Source organism: Phoca vitulina, unplaced genomic scaffold (genome assembly GCF_004348235.1).
Source record: "Phoca vitulina isolate PV1807 unplaced genomic scaffold, GSC_HSeal_1.0 scaffold52, whole genome shotgun sequence".
Classification (NCBI taxonomy): Eukaryota; Metazoa; Chordata; class Mammalia; order Carnivora; family Phocidae; genus Phoca; species Phoca vitulina.
The window spans coordinates 2,509,979-2,533,702 of NW_022589755.1; the positions used below are offsets into that span (position 1 = coordinate 2,509,979).

Below are 23,724 nucleotides of genomic sequence, written 5' to 3' on the forward strand. Positions count from 1 at the left end.
CGGAAGTGGCGGCGCGCCCCGCCTTCCGCGCCGCACCCGGCGACCCTCCCGCAGGGAGCCTGCGTAGTCGCCGCTTCCGCAGCCCCGCCCGCCCTGCAGCGTCATTTCCGGCGCGCGAGCAAAACGGCCGGGCGCCGCCGTGAGGTCCCGACGGACAAGCACGGCGAAGCGCAGGCCTCAGACGGGCGGGCCGGCAAGCGCGGCCGAAGGAGGCGGGGAAGAGCCCGCGTGGTCGCCAGCCCGAGCGGCGCTCGGGGTTCCCCGTCCTCCCGGGGTGGGGGGAACGGCCGCCCGCCCCCTCCCCTCTCCGTGCGGGCCCGTCCGGCGCGGCGGCCTCCGCGCAGCCACGCCCCCGCCCGAGCCGAGCAGACGGCCACGCTGGCGGGGTGTGCCCCGGAGGGCGGGCCAAGGGCGTCCGGGCCAGAGGTCAGAGGCGGCGGGGCCACGGGGGACCGGCGTGGGGGCGGGGCTTACACACACCGGACACAGAGCAGCTCCGTAAAGTAAAATACAACAAAATGTTTAATGAGCAAATTCGTCTTAGCAAATATGAAACTGCCACAGAGAGGAGAGGGACGGGGCCACGGGGCTGGGGCGCAGGTCAGGGAGACTAGAGAGGAGAGAGTCAACTACGTAAGAAACCGGGGAGGGCACCGGGGGGAGGACCAGAGGCCAGGAGGACGGGAGCTGTGGTCCTGGAAAGGGAGAAGGCAGGGCACCGGGGCGGACAACAAAATTCAAAATAGTTTGGCCATAAAATATAAACACACTATGTTTCTACGGTGGGGAAAGGGAGGGGGAGGGTGGAAGGGAGGAGAGGCGAGGCTGTGCTGGGGAGGGGCTATGGGGGTCCTACCCCGCCCTGCTGTGCACCCCCTCCCCACCCCGACCCCTTCCCTCTGTGTCTGTGGGTGCATGTGTCTGTGTGGGCCTGTGCGCGCACTTCCCCATTGCCCTCCCCACCCCAACCCCCACCCCACCCCAATTGCTGCCATTCCAGTTGCTGCCGGCTGTCATTCGGCTGTCACTCCTCTGCCCATCTTCTTCAGAGGGGGAAAAGAGGGGGGGCGGGAGGGGGAGAAGCCCCCAGCCACCCTGCCCCCACCCTCCCCCTCCACCTCTACCAGAAGTCCCGGCGGTGGTAAGAGTCGGGGTCACAGTATTTTGTGACAACCACTCTGTTGGCGAACTTGCGACCCGTCAGGCCCTGCATGGCTTTCTGGCAGTCGAATACAGAGGTGAACTCCACGAAGATCTGCAGGAGTAAGAGACAGGTTGTGAAGGCAAGGTGGCCTCAGCCTCGGAGGACAAACTGGCTCAGCCACAGCCACCAGCCAGATCTGCCCAAAACCCAGAAATCAGAAAGAGGAGGGAGAGGGCCTTGCTGCAGGTCGGGAGCATTTACCCAAATGTCCTCCAGAACCCCAGGATCGAAGAACAAGAGTGCACAGAGCAGAGCCATGTGGAGGCGTGGGAGAGTGAGTGGAGCCAAGAGCCACATGGGACAGCAGCAGCTCCCCAAGGAAAGAGAAGCACCTGTGTTCAGTGGTCTCCCTGTACCACAACCCCTGCTGGGCGTTCCCCAAGGGCCATGTTCTCCCCAGAACACAGATAAGAGAGATTAGGATTCAAACCTGGAATGACTCAAAAAAACCAAACCAAACCAAACCAAACCAAACCCTGATCTAGACAAGTTTCTCTTGTTTGAACCAGCAGTTTATGGGGGGGGGGGGAATAATACCAACCGTATTCACAACATGGGAATTCTTTAAGACAGATACCCTGTTGCTTCAACAAAATGGCTTGCAAAAAAAATAAAGAGCAGTACGTGCAACTGTTAAGTTCTAAGAAAGTTCTAAATAAAATTGCAAGAATCCTTTTTTGGATACTTAAAACCAAGTATAAAAAAACATGTGGGACAGGGAAATCTGAACACAAATTTAAGTTAATCCTAAGGGTAATTCTGTTAATGTAATAATGGTACTGTGGTTTCATTACGATGGTTTAGAAGTTATCTGTTAAAAAGTTTAGAGCAGGGCGCCTGGGTGGCTCAGTTGATTAAGCAACTGCCTTCGGCTCAGGTCATGATCCTGGAGTCCCTGGATCGAGTCCCACATCAGGCTCCCTGCTCGGCGGGGAGTCTGCTTCTCCCTCTGACCCTCCGCCCCTCATGCTCTCTCTCTTTCTCTCTCTCTCTCAAATAAATAAATAAAATCTTTAAAAAAAAAAAAAAAGTTTAGAGCAGTAGTTCTCAACCAGCACAAATGTGTCCCCAAGCAACATTTTGCCATGTCTGGAGATGTTTCTGGCTGTCCAGAGGAGGGGGTGTAGTGTCACCGTGCAGGAGACCCCATCTACTGGGTGGAGGCCGGGAATGGGGTTACACATCCAAAAGAGCACGGCACAGACCTCAAAGCAAGACTTACCTACCAGGCACCAAATATTTGTAGCTCAGTTATTAGAGAAATATACTTATTGCAGATAAAATATAGGAGATATGCTTTAAATTATTTCAGGAAAAAATTGGGAAGCTAAATACAGAAATTAAGAATGACAAGCTATGGATAATTTGAAGCTGGGTGACGGGGCACTAGAATACATATATTCCACAACAGAACTGAACTGACCTACCGTAGGATGTCACTACAATACCTGTACTTTGATGTATGTTTGAAAAGAATGACCAAGTTTTAAAAACTAAGATGATCCCAGACACCAGGCAGGTCTTCCATTCATCCTTCCCACAAATACTGACTCGGCCTCTCAGGAGCCAGGCTCCGTCCCAACACCCATGACGGCACTGAGTGCAACGGACACGCCAGGAGCGGGTGCTTCCACCACCCCACACCAGTGAGGACTGGGCAGGAGAACAGGGGGTAGGGAGAAAGGAAATGCTGCCCATCCCCCCCACCACCACCCCCAGCCCTGTCCCTTGGCCCGACACTCATTCCACTGCTCCCTGGGCAAGCTCATCCAGCTGACACCAAAACAGGGATCAGTATGTTCATGACGCCTAAGTTTCTATCAGACCTCATGCCTGGAACACAGCTCTGCTGAGGTGTCTCAGGACCTCAAACTGCCTGCCAACACTGTTCCCCAACACCGACCCCCACCCCGAAACCTGCTCCTCTCCCTTGCTTCTCACCTGCCATCTCTACCCAGTCACCAAAGCCAGGAGTCTGGGCAGCTTACCTGACTCCTCTTCCCCCTCCAGCACACCCCAATCAACCACCAGGATCTGGGTGTTTACAGGTCATGTGTCTCTCAAATCCACGGACTTCGCTCCATCCTCCTGCCGCTACTTTCAATCAGGTCACCATCTTCCAACCAGCTGACCACAAGCTGTTAGTTCTCAAAGCTCCAGAGAGAGTACCACCATCACTTCTGCCTGCTCCATGTTCCCGGCCTGCAGAACCCAGCTCTGCAGGGCTGGAGTAATAACTACCTACTCTATAACCCCCGACCAAGCTTACCTGATTAGGAGGAACTCTATGTGCCAGGTAACAGACCACACTCCAGACCTTTCAAAGGCTTTCTTCTCACTCCAGGAACACCCAACATTCTTCTAAGACCCACAGAGGCCAGCAAGATCTGCCACACTGGGCCCCAGCTCCCAACCTCAGACCTCATCTCCCACTGCTCTCTGCTTAGGCTACACGAGCTTTGTCACTGTCCCCAAACACACCAGGCTCTGAACACGAGGGATCTACGCTCACTGGGCTCCATGCTCAGGACCCCACCTGCCTGCTGGGATAACCTGGTGTCACTTGGGCCTACTTAATGCCACCTCTCGACCTTCCTAAGAAAAGCATCCAGAGCTATTCTACTCCCTTCCCAGCTGCTACCTGAGGCAGCTCACATGGTGTCTTTGACAAGGCTGGCCCCAGGACCTGCCCTGCTTAAAGGCCTGAATCACTAGGTGAGTGGTTAGATGAACCTAAGTCACTCCCCCTCCTGTGCCCCAAGAAGGGTTCAAAGTGCTGACACCTGGCACAGTGCCAGAAGTGACATGACTCAGTGGGCTGGGAAATCAGGAGCACAAGAATTGGAAATCTGACCATGTGGCCTGAATCCTCTGAGGAAGGGCCCAGAGAGCTGCCGTGGAGTTTGGGGTCGCACAGGTAAGCTTAGTGAGTACCTGGCAGGCAGGAGATACAAGTGGGTTTGCTGCTGTTGTGACTGTTTTTAGCACTTTTCTCCCCACTGCACAGACAAAACCAAACATGACAGAGCCAAGCTGTGAAGCACAGTTGCAGGGCCACGCTCCAGGGGGCCCCCCAACCCATCTGGGTCACAGCAGTGGTGTACACGCATGTATTGGGGGGGAGGGGCGCATGCACACACGCACACCTTTCCGCAGCCGGGCACCTCAACGCCGTCCACAGGCCGGGGGATCTCAATGGACTTGACAAGCCCATACTTGCTGCACTCATCCCGCACATCCTCCACAATCTCCTCGTACTCCTCATCGTCCAGTAGCTCCTCGGGCAGCACCATGTTCATGAGGCACAGGACCTCAGTCGGGTGGCCACCCATCTGCACCTGGGAGCTCATGAGGCCCGGCACTTGCAGGGTCACGGGGGTCTGGTTGATGGTGCTCTGTGGGGAAAAGAGTGGGGGGGGCCGTCACGGCTAGGGCCACACAGCACCCCCAGAGACCTACCCAGTAAAAAACACACCCTGCCCCTGAAGGCCCAGGTGTCCACTGTCAGCGCAGCCCAGGAAAGCCAGGGCCAGAGCTTACAGGGACCTACTCCCATTCCCACCCAGCCCCACCCCCCCGTGTCCCTCTAGCCAATGGAAGATGACGTGCCGGGGGGCTCACCAGCGTGGCATTCTTGGCTCCCACACTTGCCCTCTGAACGAGCAGTTTCTTATCCCCCAGCTGCATCCCATTCAGCCCTGCGATGGCCTGTGTATGGAGGATTGGGGGGGGGCGCAGCGAAGAGGTGCGGGTCAGGAGCCAGGAGACTGACACCTCCCCCCAAGCCCCAATACCCCAGAGCCGGGCATTGGTGGGGGAGAGCTTGGAAAGAGCTGGAACCGAGGGAGAGGGGGCCAGTCCCCCACACGGGCCCTGCTGCAGGCCGGCCTCCTCCCACCCCTCCCGAGGCGGGGGAGACCTCAGTGTGGACACAGCAGGGTGAGAGGCAGGGGTGGGTGCAGCAGCGCCAGGGACCCGGGGCTCACCTGGTCTGTAACGTTGATGTCCACGTACTCACAGAAGGCGTAGCCCTTGGAGAGCCCTGTGGCACTGTCCTTGACCAGGTTGAAGGCCTTGAGAGGCCCGAACGATGTCAGCAGCTCTTTTACCTGCGGCGGGGCCGCAACTCCGTCAGGGCTGGTTTGGGCAAAGACTGGGAGGGGAGAAGCCAGGAGGAGGCAAGGGGTCTACCTGGTCATCATTCAGGTAATTGGGTAAGCCCCCGATGAACAGCTTGTGGGCAGAGTCCGGGACTACGGTGGACACAACTCCTGGGGAAAAAGGGGAGTAGACAGGCTTTGGTTTCCAGCACAAGGTGTTTACCCAGAGCCCTGGGGTGAGGGTACAGAGACAGGCCCGTTATGTCTGCCACGGCAACAACAGGGTGGCGATCCGCCATCCACCCACCCACTCTAGCCACGGAGGCCCAGCAACCACTGTCTCCCAAACCCACCTGAGACTCTGAGACTCACACTAGCAGCTTTCCTCGGAACACGCCATAACAGCAGCGTGGCACGGCAGCAAAGGTCCCCCGCTCGGGGGCCACAAAGACACAAGCTCACACCCAAACCTGCCCATCACGGCAGCTCATGTTGGCTCTCGCCCTACTCGTGAGGTATCAGGATGACACACCTACCCCCTCCCTCCGTCAGACCACAACTCCAAGCCCTTTCCTACCACCTGATATTTACATCAGGTATCCCGTTGAGACTCTTGGCCCTTTTCTCTGTGGTCCTGTATTTTTCCCAACTACAAAAGCTCAGCAACTCCCTCTCTGTTCTATTGTGTGTGAAATCGGAGAGGCCTGCTGCTCCGGGTCCGTGAGGGCAGAGACAGGCCCAGTTCGCTCAGCACCCTGACCGCAGAGGCCAGCAGGGATGTCACAGGGGACTCATGTCCGCTGAGTGGGTTTAATGACCACTACGTGTCCACCCCCATGGTGCTGTCTCCACTCAACTCTGGATTCAGAGATAAGTGCCTGCCAGGGGGCTCAGCCCATTGGTCCCACTCACTTCAAAAGTGCGCCATTCAATTCCTGGAGGCTTCCTGTGAGCTGTGAGCTACCCAGAGCCCCAGCTCGCTGCTGGGGCTCAGTGTTAAGGGAAACACCACCCACCCAGCCTGACCAGTTCCAGACTTTCCAAGGTCGGAGCCCACTACCAATGGCAGCATGGCCTGGCCCGCCTCTGCAGTCCACACCAAGTGGCCCCTCCCCACCTCCTCCTGACCTAGGAAGGGCAGGTGAGATACAAAATGGGAGAAAGCATCAGACACGGAGTCACTGGACCCAAAAAAGGGTGCATCCTCTACTACCACCACTCCAGCTACTTCAACAACCAGAGCTGAGCCCCATCAGGGTGGGGCCATGGGAGTGCGCATGGAGATCCAACATGTCCAAAGTAGGATAAGCAGAGGCCACAGGCCAGGCACTGCAGGTAAACTTAAATCTACTGCCTCCGTGCTCTCCAAAGCCCTATCCATAGTAAGACAAGATAAACTAACGCAGAAAAAGGAAGTTCTACCCTGGATTCATTCAGGCAGAAAGAGAGATCTCTGGGGTCCCTATCACCTGTGACCACAGGTGGTTCTCAGCAAGCTAAGGCACTATCGCTCTGACCGATGGCAGACGAGGACAGGGGCAGAGGTTTGTCACCCCAATAGGGGAGTAGCAGAGCCAGATGAACCTCAGCCAGCGGGCCGAGGCTGAGACCTGCTGTGCCGTGCACCCCAGGGAAGTACATAGTGCTGAGGGCACCAGGGTCGGGATCCCTGGGTTCAAATCTGGGGTGCAGCACCAAGTAAGGCTCCCCTGGGCCTCAGTGTTCTCATCTATGAAACAAGAACAGTCACACCTACAACAGAGAATGAGAACAACCCCCAAGGAGTATGCCCCTAAAATGGGACCTGAAGCCAGGCCAGTACCAGGGAGAAGTCAGAGCCACAGTGACTGCAGACCCTGGGTGCACGATGGTTCTGAAGCAGGGGATGACAACCCACACAAGGTCACACAAACAGAAAGGGGTGATACAAATCAGTCCCAGTGCCCAAACATCAACCCTGGGCAACCTCCTCTCCCAACACGACGGGCAGGCTCCTCCCTGACCATGCATCTACTGTCTCAGAAGGGCCACCTGGCACATACCTCTCATCCTCAATTCCAAGGCCTCACCTCGTCTCTGAAGGCCATGCTGGACCCCCAACAGCTGAGCAATCTTTTCTTGTACCTGGAATACCCCTTCCTCCTACCGTGCACTCACCACTGGGCCTGGCCAAGAACTCTGCTGAGGGAGTGGGTGCATGGGGGTGAGGTCCCACTGGCAGGAGCCTGCTGAGGAAGATTATTGGGACTCGGCCCTGCACTGAGCAGGGAGCCTGGCATGGCAGTGGGCGGGTGCTCAGGGCTAGCTGAATTCACACACTGAATGGCTATTCTGCTTTCCTGCCTCCAAAACAGCTCTAGCTCTCCTTATTCTTCCCCTGCCCCCCTTTCCCTCTTGTCTTAAAAGGAGGGCCAGGATCCCACCATCAGTCCTAAATAGCTAGGCCTGACTTCAGTGGGAATGAATTTAAGGTTTCACAACTCCAGGTGATGCGTGTTTAGTTTTAGGTCAACGCGCTTCCATCAAGGTCAGGAAGTCGTCTTCCAGGTTCCTGAATTGTTCCTCGTCCAACCAAAAATGTCTGAATTTTATTACATGCTTTTCCCTTTTAACCTCCTTATATAACTTTTTTTTTTAATTTTTTTTTTAAGATTTTATTTATTTGCGAGAGAGACAATGAGAGACAGAGAGCATGACAGGGAGGAGGGTCAGAGGAAGAAGCAGACTGCCTGCCGAGCAGGGAGCCCGATGTGGGACTTGATCCCGGGACTCCAGGATCATGACCCGAGCCGAAGGCAGTCGCTTAACCAACTGAGCCACCCAGGCGCCCTAACTTTTTTTTTTTTTAATGGAAAATGAAGATCAAAACCTAAGTTTTACTCTGAATTGGAGAAAAGCCAACCGGAGGATGCTTAACCTGCAGGCAGAATCCCACTTCCTGCCACTTCCCGCCACACTCCCAGAGCTGAGCATGCCCGCCCAGGCCCTGGTATTGCAGACCCTCAGCCCTCTCTGGGTGGGCAAATCCCCAAGTGAGGAGAGCGGTAAGTGATTTTTCAGCAGCTTCATCACACCAACAGCCACCTCTAGAAAGGGGCCCATGACTCCAGGAAGACTCCAAAGCAGCTGTCCCTGGATCTATGAGGTCTCCGTTCCCAGGGAGACCACTAATCGTGCCCTTGCCTTGCTTTCCTCCTGAGTGAAATGGGATCCCAGTATCCACAATGGTGGTTGTCAAACTGCTCACTAAAGGGCTGAGTGGCAAACGTTTTCTTTGTGACCCACAGGGTCTCCGTCACTCAAATTGGCCACTGCTCCACAAAACAGACTATAGACAATCAGTGGGCTGGACTCTGTACTAATTAATCTTTATTTAAAAAACGTGCAGGGGGCGCCTGGCTGGCTCAGTCGGTAGAGCACGTGCCTCTTAAGGACGTGAGTTCGAGCCCCATGTTGGACGTGGAGCCTACTTAGGAAAAAAAAAAAAAAGACAGTAAGCCCCGTGTGGCCCTGTAGTTGTCCCTCGCTGACCTTGTACTACAGGCGGTCATAAAATTAACATGATGCACAGAGTCCACTTGGGACACTACCTGACATAGTAAGCTTCAGCAAACAGGTAGGCTCCTTACATTATTAAAAATGACTTAAAGCACACTAAATTTACTTAACAAAAGGGTGCCTGGGTGGCCTAATCAGTTAGGTGCCCGACTCTTGGTTTTGGCTCAGGTCATGATCTTGCGGTCGTGGGACTGAGCCGGCATCAGACTGCTCCAGGCTTTCTCCCCCCCTCAACCCCCCTTCCCACGCACTCTAAAATAAATAAAATCTTGGGGCGCCTGGGTGGCTCAGGTGTTAAGCGTCTGCCTTCGGCTCAGGTCATGATCTCAGGGTCCTGGGATTGAGCCCCACGTCGGGCTCCCTGCTTGGCAGAAAGCCTGCTTCTCCCTCTCCCACTCCCCCTGTTTCTGTTCCCTCTCTCACTGTGTCTCTGTCATGTAAATAAATAAAATCTTTAAAAAAATAAATAAGGGCGCCTGGCTGGCTCAGTCGTTAAGCGTCTGCCTTCGGGTCAGGTCATGATCCCAGGGTCCTGGGATCGAGCCCCACATCGGGCTCCCTGCTCGGTGGGAAGCCTGCTTCTCCCTCTCCCACTCCCCCTGCTTGTGTTCCCTCTCTCGCTGTGTCTCTGTCAAATAAATAAATAAAATCTTTAAAAAAATAAAAAATAAGATAAAAAATAAAATAAATAAATAAAATCTTCAAAAGGTTTGCTTTGCACAAAACAAAGTACCACGGCTTCACCTGGGACATGGTCCCACAGATGCGTGCCCACATAGAAAGTCATCAGGCTGTGTGCTTAGAGCAGGTCAGTACGTAGAACACCTCAGGCATTGAAAGAATTCAAGAGATCCACCGAACCTACCCAATTATTATGGTGGAAAACACTGGACAAGCCAGGGAACCAGCCCCCAGTGGTGAGGTACCACTCTCTCTGGGACTCCAAGTACCCTGCTTTGCCAAGAGTGGACTCGGTTTCTAAAATGTATCCTCAGGGCGAAACCTCAGCCTTCTACTTCTCAGTAGAAGTAGAAGGAATCCCACCTTCTACTACTTTCTCCCCCCATGCCCAGAGCACCAGGGCTCACCCACCTTTCCTGGAAGAATTCCAGGGCCTCAGACCCAGGACCCCCAGCTCCACTACAGCACGGGCTCCTCCAAGCCCACTTTGCTCCCTGCACCGCAACAGGGCCTCACAGAGACGCAAATCCTCACTTACGCTCACCACAGGACACGGCAACCAGCCTGCAGCTCGACTGAGGCCTGCTGTCTGTTTCCGTAAAGCCCGCAAGGGTTTTCAGAGGTTATTGCACAACATGGGGTAGTACACGAAACAGGAAAGTCAACATCCGTAAACGACAAGGCCGTGCCCATTCACTTAGGTATCACAAGGCTGTGTGCAGGCTGCCACGTCACAACACAACAACTGTGACCCAGACGGTATGGCCCACAAACCCGAAGATGTTTACTATCTAATCCTCCACAAGAAAAGCTTGCCGACCCCAGATCGGCTATACTCTCCGCTGACCCAGAATACTACTGAACATGGCTGTGGGGAACGGTCCAAAGCACACGAGTCAAGAGAAACACCGAGGCCAAAAAAATGAGGGAATATCCAGCTGCCATCCCCACATGGGGAGCCTACCTGCTTGTGCTCACACTGACCACCAAGGTCCCAGAACGAGAATGACAGCCAGGCTGCAAGCCCTTCACCTCCCTCAACACATCCCACAGTTGAAGGAGTGCAAACTCAAGCGGGGAGAACGCCCAGCTCCAAAGGTCTGGGGAAATGAACGAGAAGCACTCACACCATTTCCCACGTGTCTCCAGCTAGGCCGGAGACGGAAGGGAGGAACTAGGCCCCCACTCACCAGGCACGTAGACAGAGGGATTCTCTGACATGCCAGGCAGAGGCTGGTAGTCGTGAGGCCTGCGGATCTTCAGCGACTGGCCCTGGAAGATGATGCCATCGAAGGCCATGGCCTGGGTGGTCTCATCCACTGAGCGGAACTGAAAAAGAAGGAGTGGCGAGGGTCAGGGAGCCCAGCGGACAACGGCCTGCAGAAGGGCCCTAGGCAAACAAGGGCTGCTGCAGGGGTGCTGCCGCCAGGAGGAAGGCACGATTTCCTGACCCCACCGTGCACCCGGCTCACCTCCAGGAAGGCAAAGTTCTTGTCCTGGTTTATCTGCACAGCCAAGACGGGGTTGCCGGGGGCCTGGGTCAGCCCCCCAAGGCGCATCTGGGCGTTGAAGAAGTCCATCATGGCCTCCTGCAGAGGGAATAGGAGACAGGGAGGGGCGGGGGAAGGGAGGTGGAGAGAGGAGGGGAGGGTGAGAGAGGGAGACACAGAGGGGTTTGGGGGTAAGGGGAAGGGAGGGGGAAGGGAAGGGTGGAAGAAGGGAGGGAACAGTGGAATAGGGACGGGGACACAGAGATCAATAGTAGGAACAAAGGCAAGAGAAAATGAGAGAAAACAGGGAGGGAAGAAGGCAGTAGCGAGAGACAGCCAGAGGCCAAGAGTGTGGGGAGGGCCACAGGGACCCCAACCAGAGAAGAGACGTCATCCAAGAAAAATGCATGGAAACAGTGACAACGGGAAAACAAGAAAGAGCATCAAATAGAAAACAAGGAGATGGAACGTGAAAAAAAAAAGCATCCAATGGCAACAAGAGAAAAGTGGTAGGAAAGCAGCAAAGAAAAAGCAAGCAAGAACAGAGAGCACCAAGTCAGAGAGAAAAAGGAGCAAAGGTACAGGGAGGGTGGAGGGAAGGAGGGTGGGGTGAGGGAGGGTGGGCGGGAGGGGAGGAGAAAAGAGTGATGTGGCGGGATCTGGCCCTGGAGTCCGGGGGCTGCTTTATCAAACGTAGCAAAGTGCAGGTTGAGAAAGTCAGAATGGACCTTACTTGCCTTCGACGACGGTAGCAAACTTTTTGTTGCTACGAGGGATCTCAGCCCCACAATATTTCACTTTAAAGAGAAATGGAAACAACTCTTTGATCTCGGGATTCTCGGGGTGCCACGGGAAGGGGTTGGGGAGAGGGGAGGGGAGAGGAGCGGTGGGGAAGGTTGGGGAGGTCAGGGCCATCAAAAACAAAAGAGCAGCGACCACGGGAGGGACGTGGGGAAAGGATGGGGAACAGGCGGCAGAGAACCAGCGGTGTGTCAGAGAAATCTGAGGGGAGCGTGCGTCTGTGTGTCTGTGTGTGAGTGCGTGTCAGCGTGCGCGCGCGCGCGTGCGAGTCTCCCTCTCTGTCTCTCTCGATACGGATTCATGGATTTTCGTAGGTTCGTTATGTGTGCGCTTGATCCCTGGGTTGTTGGAGGAGGTTGGGAGAAGGGAGACGGGAGAGGGGAAGAGGAGGGAGGGAGAGGGCCACCCCCAGCCCGGCCCCTGGCTGGCTCAACTCCATCGGTCCGTCTGGGAGGGGGCCGGGGGGCCTTGCAGGAGCAGAGTCTGACCCGTGCAGGTTGGGGGAGGGAAGGGAGGGAAGGGGAGGAATGGGTGGGGGGAACTGGGGAGAGGGTAGGGGCAGGGAAAAGGCAGGGGGCGGGCAGTACCTCAGTGATGCCAAAGGGGATGTTGCCCACGTAGAGGCGCCGGGCCTGTCTGGTCATCTGGCTCCCGACCACGGGCACCGGCGTCGGGGTCACAGCCAGGCCGTCAGGGGTCATGGTGGGGAGAAGGGCGGTGGCTGGAATCTGACCCGCAGCTTCAAGAAGAGCAGAACAGGATTAGACCACAACAGGGCAATCCTCTACACCCCCCCCGGTTCGGGGATCACCCACTGCACACCCGGAGTGCCACGGCAGGGCAGCTTCCCATGGACCAGCCCAATGGAGGTTCAACCCCACTCCGCCAAGGAGTCTTGCAGCATCTCCTCTGTGGCGGTCGGAAAGGCAGAAAGCAGGAAGCCCGGGACACAAACCTCATCCTGCCACCCCACACCACCACCACCTACCCCTCCGCCAGATCAGAGTCTGCTCCCTCAACCCCCCAGCACGCTCAGTTCATTAGCTAACGAAGCAGCACTACAGCCCACCTTGCATGGCCTTGTACTGCATGGGGGTGATGTGCTCAAAGCCAGGCGGTGGTACGTCCCAGTATTTACGGACCTTCTTCTTCTTCTCATGGCGGGGGGAACGACTGGGGGGGGGGGGGGAGAGCAGGGCAGGACAACCTCAGTCTGCCCAAAGGTGGGCCTGCGAGCACCCCAGGCTCCCCTCAGCTCCCCACCAGGAGTGCAGCGCTCTCCAGGAGGGAGAGGATCTGGGTCAGGGTCGCACCCAGGCCTGCGGGAGGGTGCTGGTTTCAAGGCAAATGGACTCTCTTCCCCAGTGCTTGGGCTAGGGCTGGACGAGGACAGGGCAGGGCGCACGGGGGCGGGGGTGGGGGGGCAAAGGGAGTGGACATCAGGGTGGAAGGGGCAGGAAGAGAAGCTCACATCAATCCACCGTGCTCCTCTTTAGCGCCTCTGGTCAAAGGTTTGCTGGGGGGTGGGAGGGAAAGGTATGGGGAAGGGTGACTGGGGACCCTTGTCTTCCCCACACGCCACACCTCCCCAAGGGCACAGAGCCCCAGGGCTGGGGGCAGGCCCCCTCGGCCCTGCCATTCCCCCCAAACCCCCCACCCAGGAAAGAGGAACTGAGGAAGGCAGAAAAGGCCACACAGACCACTTTCTATTTGGAAAAACTGAGATGGAAGGAGGCAGGAGAACTTCAACCTACCCCACCCTTCCTCACCTAAGGGAACAGAAAACAGAGAGGGCAGTCTACAGAGAGAAGCAGCATTAGAAGAGCAGAAAGCAGTCAGGAATAGGAGATGCTGCCCCACTTCAAAAAGCCCCTCTTCCCAGGAAACAAAGCACAGACCCCAAAAGACAATCCCATAGAGAACCACAGACAATGGAGAGAAAAAAAAACCAGCCCTAAGAAACAGGGACTAGGATGGGCCTCACGAAAGAAGAGAGTCGAATGCCCTGACTCCAGACTCAACTCCAAGATAAACAACCTACTGCCCCCACCAACCCACCAGAAACTGAAGAAAACTCCAGGAACAGGGTAAAAAAACAAACAAACAAACAAAAAAAACTTAAGACAGACAAAGAGCAGACCCCCCCCCCCCCCCAGATACACAGAGAGAAGCACACAAGATCCAAGTGCACCGATACCCGGTTCCCACGCGTGCCCAGCCAGGAGTCCCCAAGCCCTGGTACCTTCGTCGTCGCCTGTCCCGGGAGGCGCTCCGCTGGTCCCGGTTACGCCGGTCCCGACTTCGGCTCCGGCGCTTGCGGTCCCGGCTTCGAGAGCGGCTGTGGCTGCGCTTCCGGTGCCGGTTCTCCTTGTCTCGCTCTGAGCCAGGGCGAGGGGAAGGAGAATGAGCTGAGGGAGGACACGGCCCAGCCCACCCACTCTGGTAGCTATGCCCCGAGCCCCAGGGAGGCCACCCCCAAGGGGAAGGGACTCAATGGAGGAGGGGAGATAACAGGCTTCCTGGGTCCACAGGCGAGTCCAGGGACCCTGGGGGACCAAGGGGACGGGAGCCGGTTACCTGAGGGGACAGGACCTGGAAATGCCCCCGGGGTGTAAGATACCTGAGGATGCTCAGGAGGAGCTGGGGAGCCAGAGAAGACAGAGGAGGCTGGCTCCTGGTCCCCCTCGAGGGCTGAGGGGCCTGACCCCAGGGTCGTCCCTGAGAGGGGCAGGGCTAGAGGCTGGGGAATCAAGAGACCCAATGATGTTTTCCTGAATGAAGGAAACTGGCGACCCCTCAGGAAAGACCTCCTCAACCAGTTGGTACCCACAGCCCCACCATCAGGCCCCAGGGTCAGGTGCCAGGCAGGATCTGATATCCCCAGGAAGCCAGGACACCCGACAGTCCCTGCCCAACCAGGTGAAGAATGCAAGATGCCCTCCTCTAGGGAGGTGCCCCTTTCTGAATGTGGGCTAAAACAGGGAACTACCTGGCCTGCCTCAGGAGGTAGGGGAGGAGCGTGCCCTGCCCACTACCCCTCGCAGGCTGGCATTCCAAACCACCCCATCCTGCCCACACTCCCTCAAAGCTAGTGACTGGGGTCAAGCCCCCAGTTGGCTCCCTCAACCCCCTCTATGGCCTTGGGGGTGGCGACTAGGAACGGAGCACAGCCTTGCCCGTAAAACCACAGAAACCTCTGCTCAACAGACCTCTCGCCCTGGGAAGGAAGTGCAGAGCAAACCACCAGCACCACGTCACAGTGCATTTCCTTAGTCTTTAGTTCAAACACCCCCGACTCCTCCACTACCCCATGTCCATGGACAGAAGCAGGAAGAGGCAGTAAGGACAGGGTGTTAAAGTGGACTTCAGCCTCATGGGTTCTACTTTATCTCGTTTTCTGAGACTTTAACCATGAACTTCCCATAAATAAATCTCAATTCCAGAACCACTAAAACAGAAAAACACGCACCTCAGAAAGGGAAAAAACAGAGGAGACACAAGAATGCTCCTAAAACCCATCTGTACTCAGTAGCCCCACTTGCCCTCAATCCTCACTGCGCAGAAAAAAACCTTTCTACCCACTCAAACAACAGAGAGGGAAACTAAGGCACAGGAGGTCACGTAACTTGCCCACGGCAAAAACAAAAATACAGTGAAGCCTGAAGATGAACCCTGTAACGTTAGCAAGTACAAGTAGGCACCCGGGCACACTCCTTAACTCAGGACAGGCAGAACACTTAAGGGTCTGCCTAGGACCGCTAGTTAACAACATTACTATCTCTACCAACCAAGAAAACAGAAGACAAGTCCGGGACTCGAGACAACGTGAAGTAATAAGCAGACAAGCATGGCAGTGGACACAGAGCAGCTGGGGCCTGGGGCTCTGGGCCTCTGGCTGCAGCCCCAGGAACCTCCCCTGAGGCTCAGGCTCTGAAACAGACAAGCAGGCAGAGGAACCAACACAGAGGAAGCAGCGCTGCCTGCTGGGTGCCTGCCACCAGACAAGAAAGTTGGTTCTCCGGGGACACACGTGCCCCAGCCACGGGCTGAAGCTCAGAGGCCGGCCCCCAGAGAGAACACAGGCAGCGCAACACGTGGACAGAGCTCCCAGCCTCCCGACACACACAGATCCCAGACAAAAACAGAAAACGAACTTCGGTCGCTCAAAATGCTGTGGCCGCATTGTGGGACAGCTCCACCAACCCAGAAGTTCAGGCCAGGGCTGAGCGCCAGGGAGAAGCCAGACGACTCACGTGCAAGCGCCTTGAGGGGGAGCTCAATCAGCCCACCTGGCAGCCTGGCCAGTGGAACCTGGCCTCGCACCAGCCAGACTCAGGGTGGGTTTCAGCTCTCCTGCTCGCTAACGCTGTGCAAGCACGCGAACACAGCCAAACCTCCCCTGAAACAAAGGTCCCGTGTATCCCAGGCGTGTGAGGACGTGCAAGAATGCCAGCTGAACGAAGACGTGCCTCTCCACTTGGCAGTGGGCACCACACTAACGATAATTCCAAAATAAAAGATATATCGCTTATTAGGCGCTTAGTGTGTACCAAGGCCCAGCCACACACGTTTTCTACGTGTTGCCCTACGGGATCTCAGCTCTGCCTCTTTCCAGCTGAGATCCAGACAAGTGCCAGAACTTTCCGAGCCGGTTTCCTCCTCTGCAAAAGGAAGAAAGCCCTTTCAGCCTCACACGGCTCTTACGAGGAGGCACGCAGAAAAACTGCAAAGAGCGTAGCAAAGCGCCCAGCACTTGGCCAGCGCTCAGCTTCGTCTATCATTACGATCCTCCTCCTCGATTCCACGAACGCGGTGACACAACAAGAACCACTCCACGAGCGGGAGACACGGACACCGAAATCCTACAAACGCAACAGAGCAGGTGTTTGAAGCCAGGCGCGCCCGGCTGCACGGGCGCTCAGGAAGAGGGCCTCTCCCCCGCCGGGGCCGCTCTCCGTCTCCCACGGATCCCCGCAGCGTCCACCGCCTGTCCTCCTGACACGCCGCAGCCCCCACGCCCCTCGGCCCCAGCTTGGGGCAACGTGCTTCCGCCCGCCCCGAGCCTCGGCTTCCTCCTGCCCGCGCAGTGCTGGGGCCGCGTCTACGCGCCCCGACGCCGGGACCGGACGAGCAGTCAACACTCCACGCTGCGGGCGTCGGGCTGCCCCAACTCCCGCGTCACAAGGACGCACGCGTGTCCTCTCCCACGAGGGACACCGCGGCACGCTCGCTGCCCCGGGCCGGGAGCCCCCCCCCCCCGACCGGCGCCCACGTGAAGGGGGCTCGCAACCGCCATTTTGGAACAAAGGGGGCGTGGAGACCCGGGCCGCGGGCCCGGCCGGAAGCGGAAGTGCCGGGACAGTGGGAAAGAAAGGAAGCATTACGGGACCTGATACACAAAACCCTCCTTTCAGATTAATTAAAAAGGAAAAAGTGGACAAGTGGTGCGGAGTCCGCGAGGGAACACCCGCCCAGCCCGCGAGTCCGCGCCGCCTCCGCCGCGCACCACGTGGGGCGCAGAATGGAGCGCGCCGCGCATGCGTCCGGGACCCGCGCCCGCCGCCCCCTCCCCTCCCCTCCCGCGCGCGGCGGCACGCCGGGTGGTCACGTGAGCGAGGCGCGCGCCGCGGAGCGGTGGGGGGGCGCCGCGCTGCCCTGAAAGGAGGGGGAAGAGAGGGGGAAAATGGCGGGGGGCACGGAGAGAGGCCAGGAGCCGCCCTGCCCGCCGCCCCGCGCCCCCGGCGCCCTCACCTTGCTTATTCTCGTTGAGCTGCCGCTCGAACTCGTCGAAGTCCGACATGCTGAGGCGGCCGCGTAAGGGCCCTGTGCAGCTCTGGCCTCGCCTTGCCGCCCGCCCGCTCCGGCCGCTTCGGCTACTTCCGCCGCTCGCTTCGGCTACTTCCGGCCGCCGCCGGCGCTCCGCCGCCTCCTACCTAATCAAGCCCCGGCCGCCCGCCCCGCCCCGCCCCGGCTCCGCCCCTCTCCCCGCCCTCCCGCCCGCGAGGCGCCCCTCCCCCCAGAGCCTGGCTCCAAATAGCGTCCGCTATTTCCCGACCGTAGAAGGAATCGGGAGCGGCGGCTTCGGCTGCTTCCGAAAACACCCGAAGCGAGGATTTCACGGCTTCCCAAGCAATCGTAACTTTTCGGAAACTAGCTCTTCAACGTTCGGGTGTTTCCGTAGGTCCGCGCGTTCCTCTGCGCCCAGCGCCCCCCAAGGGTTCGGCTTCTTCCGACAATTCAAACCGCCCCAGTCTCTGGCTGCTCCCGCAGATTCTGCCCGCTCTTCGCCGCCGGCCCTATCCAAGCAATCGGCTACTTCCGATAATCCTAACCGTCCCGGACTTCTGCGCTTTCCGAAGGTTTCCAGCGCTGGCTCTCGGAACCACCCAGAGGATTAAACCCGATGCCAAGCTTCGGCTCTTTCCGGACAGTGCACTCACTCCTCCCCAGCCGGAGAACTTCGGCTCCTTCCGCCACCGCTTCGGGAAGACCTTACTCACGGGGACAGCTTCGGTTTTTTCCGTCGGCGCTTCGGCTCCTTCCGGCTTCGGGAACCGAAAAGGGAGGGAGGACAGAGACGAGGTTGGTCAGGAGAAGGGATACAGAGAAAGGGCGGGGTCCCGGCTCTCTGCACCTGGCTCTCCGGGTGGGGAGAGCGGAGAGAAAGAAGGGCCGATCTCGCGGAGGGCCTAAGAAGGTTGCGCGAGACAAAAGCAGGCAGCGGGGTGAAGGGTGCGCGCGGCCGCTGCGGAGGTTGCCAGCGCGGCTTTGTGCGCCTGCGCAGAGTGGAAGAGAAAGGGGGGGGCTAGATCGGCTTCTGCGCCTGCGTAGAGGTCGGTCTGAAGCGAGGTTTCCCACCGTGCGGGAGGCGAGCGCGTTCCAGAGGCCCCAGCACGCGTGCGCGAGACTTTCCCTTACTCCGGGAAAGGTACTGAATTGCAGACCGTTAAGCACATCCGCCGTCTCCTGGTTGCTGTAGCAACCGCGTAAGCGCGCTCGCGCCCCTCCCGCAGCGCAGGCGCAGCAGGCGACGTAGAGGGCACTTCCGGAAGACCAGTAATCCGGCAGTACCGCCTCCTAGCGGGCGGGCGTGGAAGCCTCCGCCCAGACGTGTTTCGCCGCCCTCGCGGCGGCCGCTTCCGCTCGCGGTCATCGAGTCCCGTCTCCTGCCGCCCCGCCTCTAGTCGAGCTAGCCCCGCGGGCAGCGTTAACACCTCTCTCCCGGAGCTCTGCCCCTTCGAGTTCCCTGGGGCACAGCTGCTGCTCCCGCCGCCCCTGCCGCCGGGAGTGCTAATTACACCCTGTCTCCCCAAGCTCCGGCTCCCTGCCTGACCGCCCGCTCCGTGGAGCTCCCCGGTGCCCCCGTCACTGTCTCCGCGGCAACGGACACCCCAAGAAGAGGCCGGGCCTAGTTTATCCCAAATTTTATCGTCTCTCTTTAATTTAAATTCTCTGAATAATTCTTTCTCGTCCGGAAGGCGGGTGGGGAGCTCCTGGCAGAGTAGGCCAGCCTGTCGTTGGGGCTGGGGGTAGAGACGGGGTATGTACAGTGCCTGGCCCCGCAGAGTCTCGCAGTGTCCCCAGGAGGGAGGGCCGGTGAGGGCAGGACGGTGCAGCTCGCGTGGGAGGGGTGCCAGTATTTGGGAAAGGGCAGAAACCGACCCCTGGGCGGTAGTTCTGGGGAGCCTGGCTATGTGGACGCCCCTCCCCAGGGAATGCAGAAGAAGGGGAGCGTGTTAGGACCGTGAGAGGCAAGGAGGGGACCAGATCTATATACAAGGGACCCGGGGTGGGAGTGGGGATCTGCAGGAGCAGGAGAGGCACACGCAGAAACACCCCAGGCCCTCTGGAGGAGCACACCACTCATGCACACGCTCGCCCGGTGCCAGGACGGGCACAGGAGGAAGGGAAGTGGGGGCCGACGGGCGCGTCCTGGGCCAGGTGGGGCAGGATCACCGCTTGAAGCGGTAGGTGATGGGAAGCAGCAGCTTGCTCTTCTTGAGGGCCTGCACCTTCTTGAGGGTCTCGTCATCCAGGGCCAGGAAGCAGCGGCGCGAGTACTCGAGCAGACGCTCCTTAGAGGGGTCGAACTCGCCGACCTCCGCCAGCTTCTCCGGGGCCACGATGAGCAGCTCCGCGATGGGCGTGGTCAGCGCCACCGTGTTGCGATCTACTCGGTGGTGCTCAAAGGCCCGAGACATGCTCTTCAGCTTCTGGAAGGTGCCCAGGATCTTCTTGTAGCGGCAGAGGACGCCGTCTGCATCCTTCACTGCAGGGCCAGGGCGGGGCAGAAACAGAGACATGAGGAACAGAGATGGACACGGGAGGCAGAGATGGGGCCAGGACAGACAGGGAGCCCCATACCGGAGAAGCCAGGAGAACGACATGGAAATCCAGAGGACAGGAGGGTGAGGAGTCAAGAGGTGGTGGGAGACATGGACACAGAGTGAAACAAGTGGAAAAATCAGAGAAGGCAGGCCCAGAGAGGAGGGGGAGTTCCCAGCCCAGCTGAGCCTCACCCACTCCCCTTGTTACTGACGAGGAGCCTGAGGCTCAGATAGAGACCCCAGACGGCAAGGCTGCTGAGGGTGGAGGCTGGGACAGACACCCAGGCTAGGGGAGAAGGGAGGGCCTCCTCGAAGGTCACAGCGAGCCCCCAGCCCAGACCCCTTGAGCTCCCACCCCCTGCGTGCGCCTTGCTCACCCCGCTGCCTCTCCCGGGCCTTGGGCTTCCCAAAGCGCCTCCGGCCAGCACCTCCCTTCTGCTTCTGCCTCTTCCTCTCCATGGTACTGCCTTCTTCAGACGCTCCGCTGATCGAGGAGGCCGCTGACTCGGGGTCTGAGGCCTCACCCCCAGCCCCACCCCGGCCATCCCCCTCAACCCGCCTGGGCCCAGGCTTCACCCGGCAGTGGTCCTCTGGAGAGACACAGAGAAAGAGAGACCCGTACACGTGAACTTCCAGAACAGGAGGGAGAAGGAGGCGAGAGGCTGGCTGTAAGATGGGGACAGATGCCACATCACACAGGTCCCCAGGAGAGGGGGGCCTCAACCAGGGCTGGAGCCCCCAAGGAGACCAACAGAAAATGCAGTATAGACATTGTAGTCCTCACCAAGATGGCTGAATACAGTGTACTTGGTTGGATTTGGGGGCAGAGATCACAGGTGGGGCATGGGTTCATGCTCTTCTGACTTCTAAACTTTATGGCAAGAAATCTGGGGGGGAAGGGCTGAGAGAAGCAAGACAGGACCAGACACCTCAGAGAGTCTGTTACTATAGGCTCCCCCAGTGGAGAAGGGGGCTTCTGGGAACTCAGTGGGACCTCCAGAAGAGTAGACTCTAAAAATCCAGGAAGCAAGCAAGGCCTTGGTTGGGGTGAGGGACTCAGACCCTGAGAGAAATCCCAGGCTCTGGGTCTAGTGGGCTGGGAAAGTCAGGCGCCCGCCTTCACCTGGACAGAAGGTGGGCTGGGGGGAGGTCCAATGTTGGGATTCTCACTGAGAAAGTCCAGAAGACCCTGGGCCCAACCATCCTAGGTAGGTTCCCATCAGCATGGGGAGACAATGGGAGGTCCCAGCAACCCAGGCCACAGGTAGTTCCAGAGCACAGGGGTCCCCAATAACACAGATGTTGAAAAAACACACCCCCTGCCCAGGCTGTCAGTTGAATCACAGGGGATTACGGGGTCCTGGGGAGGAGCCAGCCAGGGGCTGAACATCATGTGGAGGAAAGCAGAAGTTGGACTCTCCAAAACAGGGTGTAAAGATTTGGAAAAGGGAAGCCCTGACTATCCCTGGCAGGGGATGGCCACAGGATTCTGCCCATCAGCAGTGGCAGGAGTCAAGCAGGAAGGAAGCCGAGCTTGGGGTCCCGGAGACGGCCTCGGGAGTAGGGAGAGAGCCCCACTGGGCCACCAAAGGATGAGAGTAAATGAGAAGGGTCCCGTATCCCAGAGAAGGGCCAGAGCTGTGTCAGGGCCCAGGAGTGAGACGAGGGACTAGCCCCTCGGGCACCTCACCTGCATCTATGCGGGCAGAGGAGATAAACTTGTCTAGCTGACACCGCAAGAAGTCCCTCTCCTCCTCCAGGTCCTCGATGCGCTTCTGCAACCATGAGTTTCTCTCCAGGGCCATGTGCAGCTGGGCCCTGACACCATTCATCAGGGCCACGGTCGGGGATGCGGCCTCCGGAGGCTCTAGGGACACCGGGGAGCCTTGGTCACACCCCAGGCCTCAAGGGCCCTGCACCCCAGCTGACTGGGGTCCCTCCGAACCTTCCCCCCAGCTCACCCTCGAAGTTTCCCCGAGAGGGGCTCAGACTGTAAAAGATCTGTGGGTCTAGGTGGGGCGTCTCATCGAAGGGGATGGAGATCTCGAAGGCCTCATCGTCTTTCTTCACTGGAGGGGAGAGGCCAGGGGTCACCCCAGGGAAGGCCCCAGGCACCTCAGACCAGCCCCCAACCACAGCAGCCCTGGGGAGGAAAGGGCAGGGATGGGCAGGGCGGTGGTGGGACCAAGGGTGGGGCAGGGTCCCAGCTTCCTCACGTGTCCTCCTCCGGCTGTTTCGGTCATTCATGGCGCGGCCTCCAGTGGACCCAGGCAGCTTAGCGCCTCAGGGGCACTGGACAGAAAGGGCAGCCACAGATGGAGGGACCCCCCAGGGGAGGTGGGACCCAACTCTTTAGCACTAGGGGTGGGGGGATGATGCTGAGGGCCGGGACTCCTGGGTCTGAGGGAGGACACCTGGGGTTTCAAACTCCTGGGCTCCTAGAAAACGAGGGGGCTGCGGGCCAGACCCTGAGCTACTGAGAGGAGGAGGAGCGGGTTCCCCGCGGGGCACAGAGCCGAGACATCCTGGCCTGGATAGGGCGGACCCTCATCACGGGTCACCTCGGGGCCAAAAGAAGCGAGAGGTGCAGGGGGGGAGGGGACCGTGCCCCAACTTCCAGGCGTAGGGTGGGGGTCCAGCCCACACGCAGGCCCTCCCCGGCACTCGTGTGGGCGAGCAGAGCCCCTCCCCCGTGGTGGAGGGGGCGGGGCGCGTGCGCAGTGCGGGGGGAAGGTCACGCGTGGGGATGCGCCCCCGCCCCCGCCCTTTGTCCCCCGGGTGGGAGGGGGAGCGATGTGGGCCAGGGGTCCCAGCGAGAGACGCACTAGGCTGCGGGTGCAGATGCGGCCACCACCCCCCGCCCACAGGTTCCCGGGGTCGGAGGGGCCAGAGCCCCGCGCTCACCCACCCGCGCGCGGAATCCGGCCAGGGGACCGACAGCGGCGGCGCCCATGCCCGGCGCCGGGGAGCGTCTGCAAAGTATCGCGGGGAGTGGAGGGAAGCGCCCACCCGCCGCGGGCGGGCTGGGCGGCAGAGGCGGCGAGTCTCGGGCGGGGTGGCGGGCCGGTGGGAGCGGGCAGGGATGTCGGTACTTCCCGGTCCGCCGGTCGGTGCGCTCCTCCGGGACCCTCCGGCCCCAGGTGAGGCCTGCCGTTTGCGGCAGAGGCGCGGGCTGCACTTGCGCGACGGCCCCTTGCCGTACTACCCCGCCCTCCGTGAAGCCCGGGCAGGGAACGTCGAGAAACTCCCAATTCCTGGAGAGCAGGCGGCTCCGGGGTCCCCGGGGTGGGTGGCGACACACCGAGTCGGGCCCGGGAGAGAGAAGGAGACAGCCAGACAAGTTGAAGCACAGGGAGAATCTTTTTCAACGGTACCCCAGGAACTGGCCCCACGGACCCGCGCAACCCGCTCCTTCATCTCCCACAGTACGCACATCACCAGCACCACCAGACCGCACGCACGGTTCCTAGGACCGTGGGAGGGCGGAGGGGTTCGAGTTACCCTCCTTGAACATAGGGGCCCGGAACACCACCGGCACCACTCCTGTGGTAGCGGTTAGGAGC

General features: G+C 58.9%; 2 protein-coding genes across 5 annotated transcripts; both read right to left on the bottom strand.

The window, feature by feature from the left end:
* Positions 1–502: 502 nt before the first annotated feature.
* U2AF2 (U2 small nuclear RNA auxiliary factor 2) lies at positions 503–17,798 on the bottom strand. 2 transcript variants are annotated; one of them, XM_032388163.1, is made up of 12 exons: positions 17,586–17,798; positions 14,077–14,212; positions 13,306–13,350; positions 12,904–13,007; positions 12,422–12,573; positions 11,016–11,132; positions 10,734–10,872; positions 5,396–5,475; positions 5,191–5,313; positions 4,814–4,912; positions 4,351–4,599; positions 503–1,255 (listed from the first exon to the last, which is right to left on the bottom strand). In XM_032388163.1, exons 1-12 carry the CDS (start codon positions 17,632–17,634, stop codon positions 1,121–1,123), a joined length of 1,428 nt encoding a protein of 475 aa, XP_032244054.1. In that variant the 5' UTR covers positions 17,635–17,798; the 3' UTR covers positions 503–1,120. The 2 variants fall into 2 exon arrangements, with proteins under 2 accessions (XP_032244054.1, XP_032244055.1); XM_032388164.1 differs by having other exon boundaries at positions 4,826–4,912; positions 17,586–17,797.
* Positions 17,799–19,243: 1,445 nt separating this feature from the next.
* CCDC106 (coiled-coil domain containing 106) lies at positions 19,244–23,619 on the bottom strand. 3 transcript variants are annotated; one of them, XM_032388184.1, is made up of 6 exons: positions 23,066–23,613; positions 22,378–22,453; positions 22,123–22,230; positions 21,852–22,028; positions 20,539–20,751; positions 19,244–20,103 (listed from the first exon to the last, which is right to left on the bottom strand). In XM_032388184.1, the coding sequence occupies exons 2-6, from the start codon at positions 22,406–22,408 to the stop codon at positions 19,787–19,789; spliced, it is 846 nt and encodes a 281-aa protein (XP_032244075.1). In that variant the 5' UTR covers positions 22,409–22,453; positions 23,066–23,613; the 3' UTR covers positions 19,244–19,786. The 3 variants fall into 3 exon arrangements, with proteins under 3 accessions (XP_032244075.1, XP_032244074.1, XP_032244076.1); XM_032388183.1 differs by having other exon boundaries at positions 23,070–23,612; XM_032388185.1 differs by lacking the exon at positions 22,123–22,230 and having other exon boundaries at positions 23,070–23,619.
* Between the last annotated feature and the right edge of the window lie 105 nt (positions 23,620–23,724).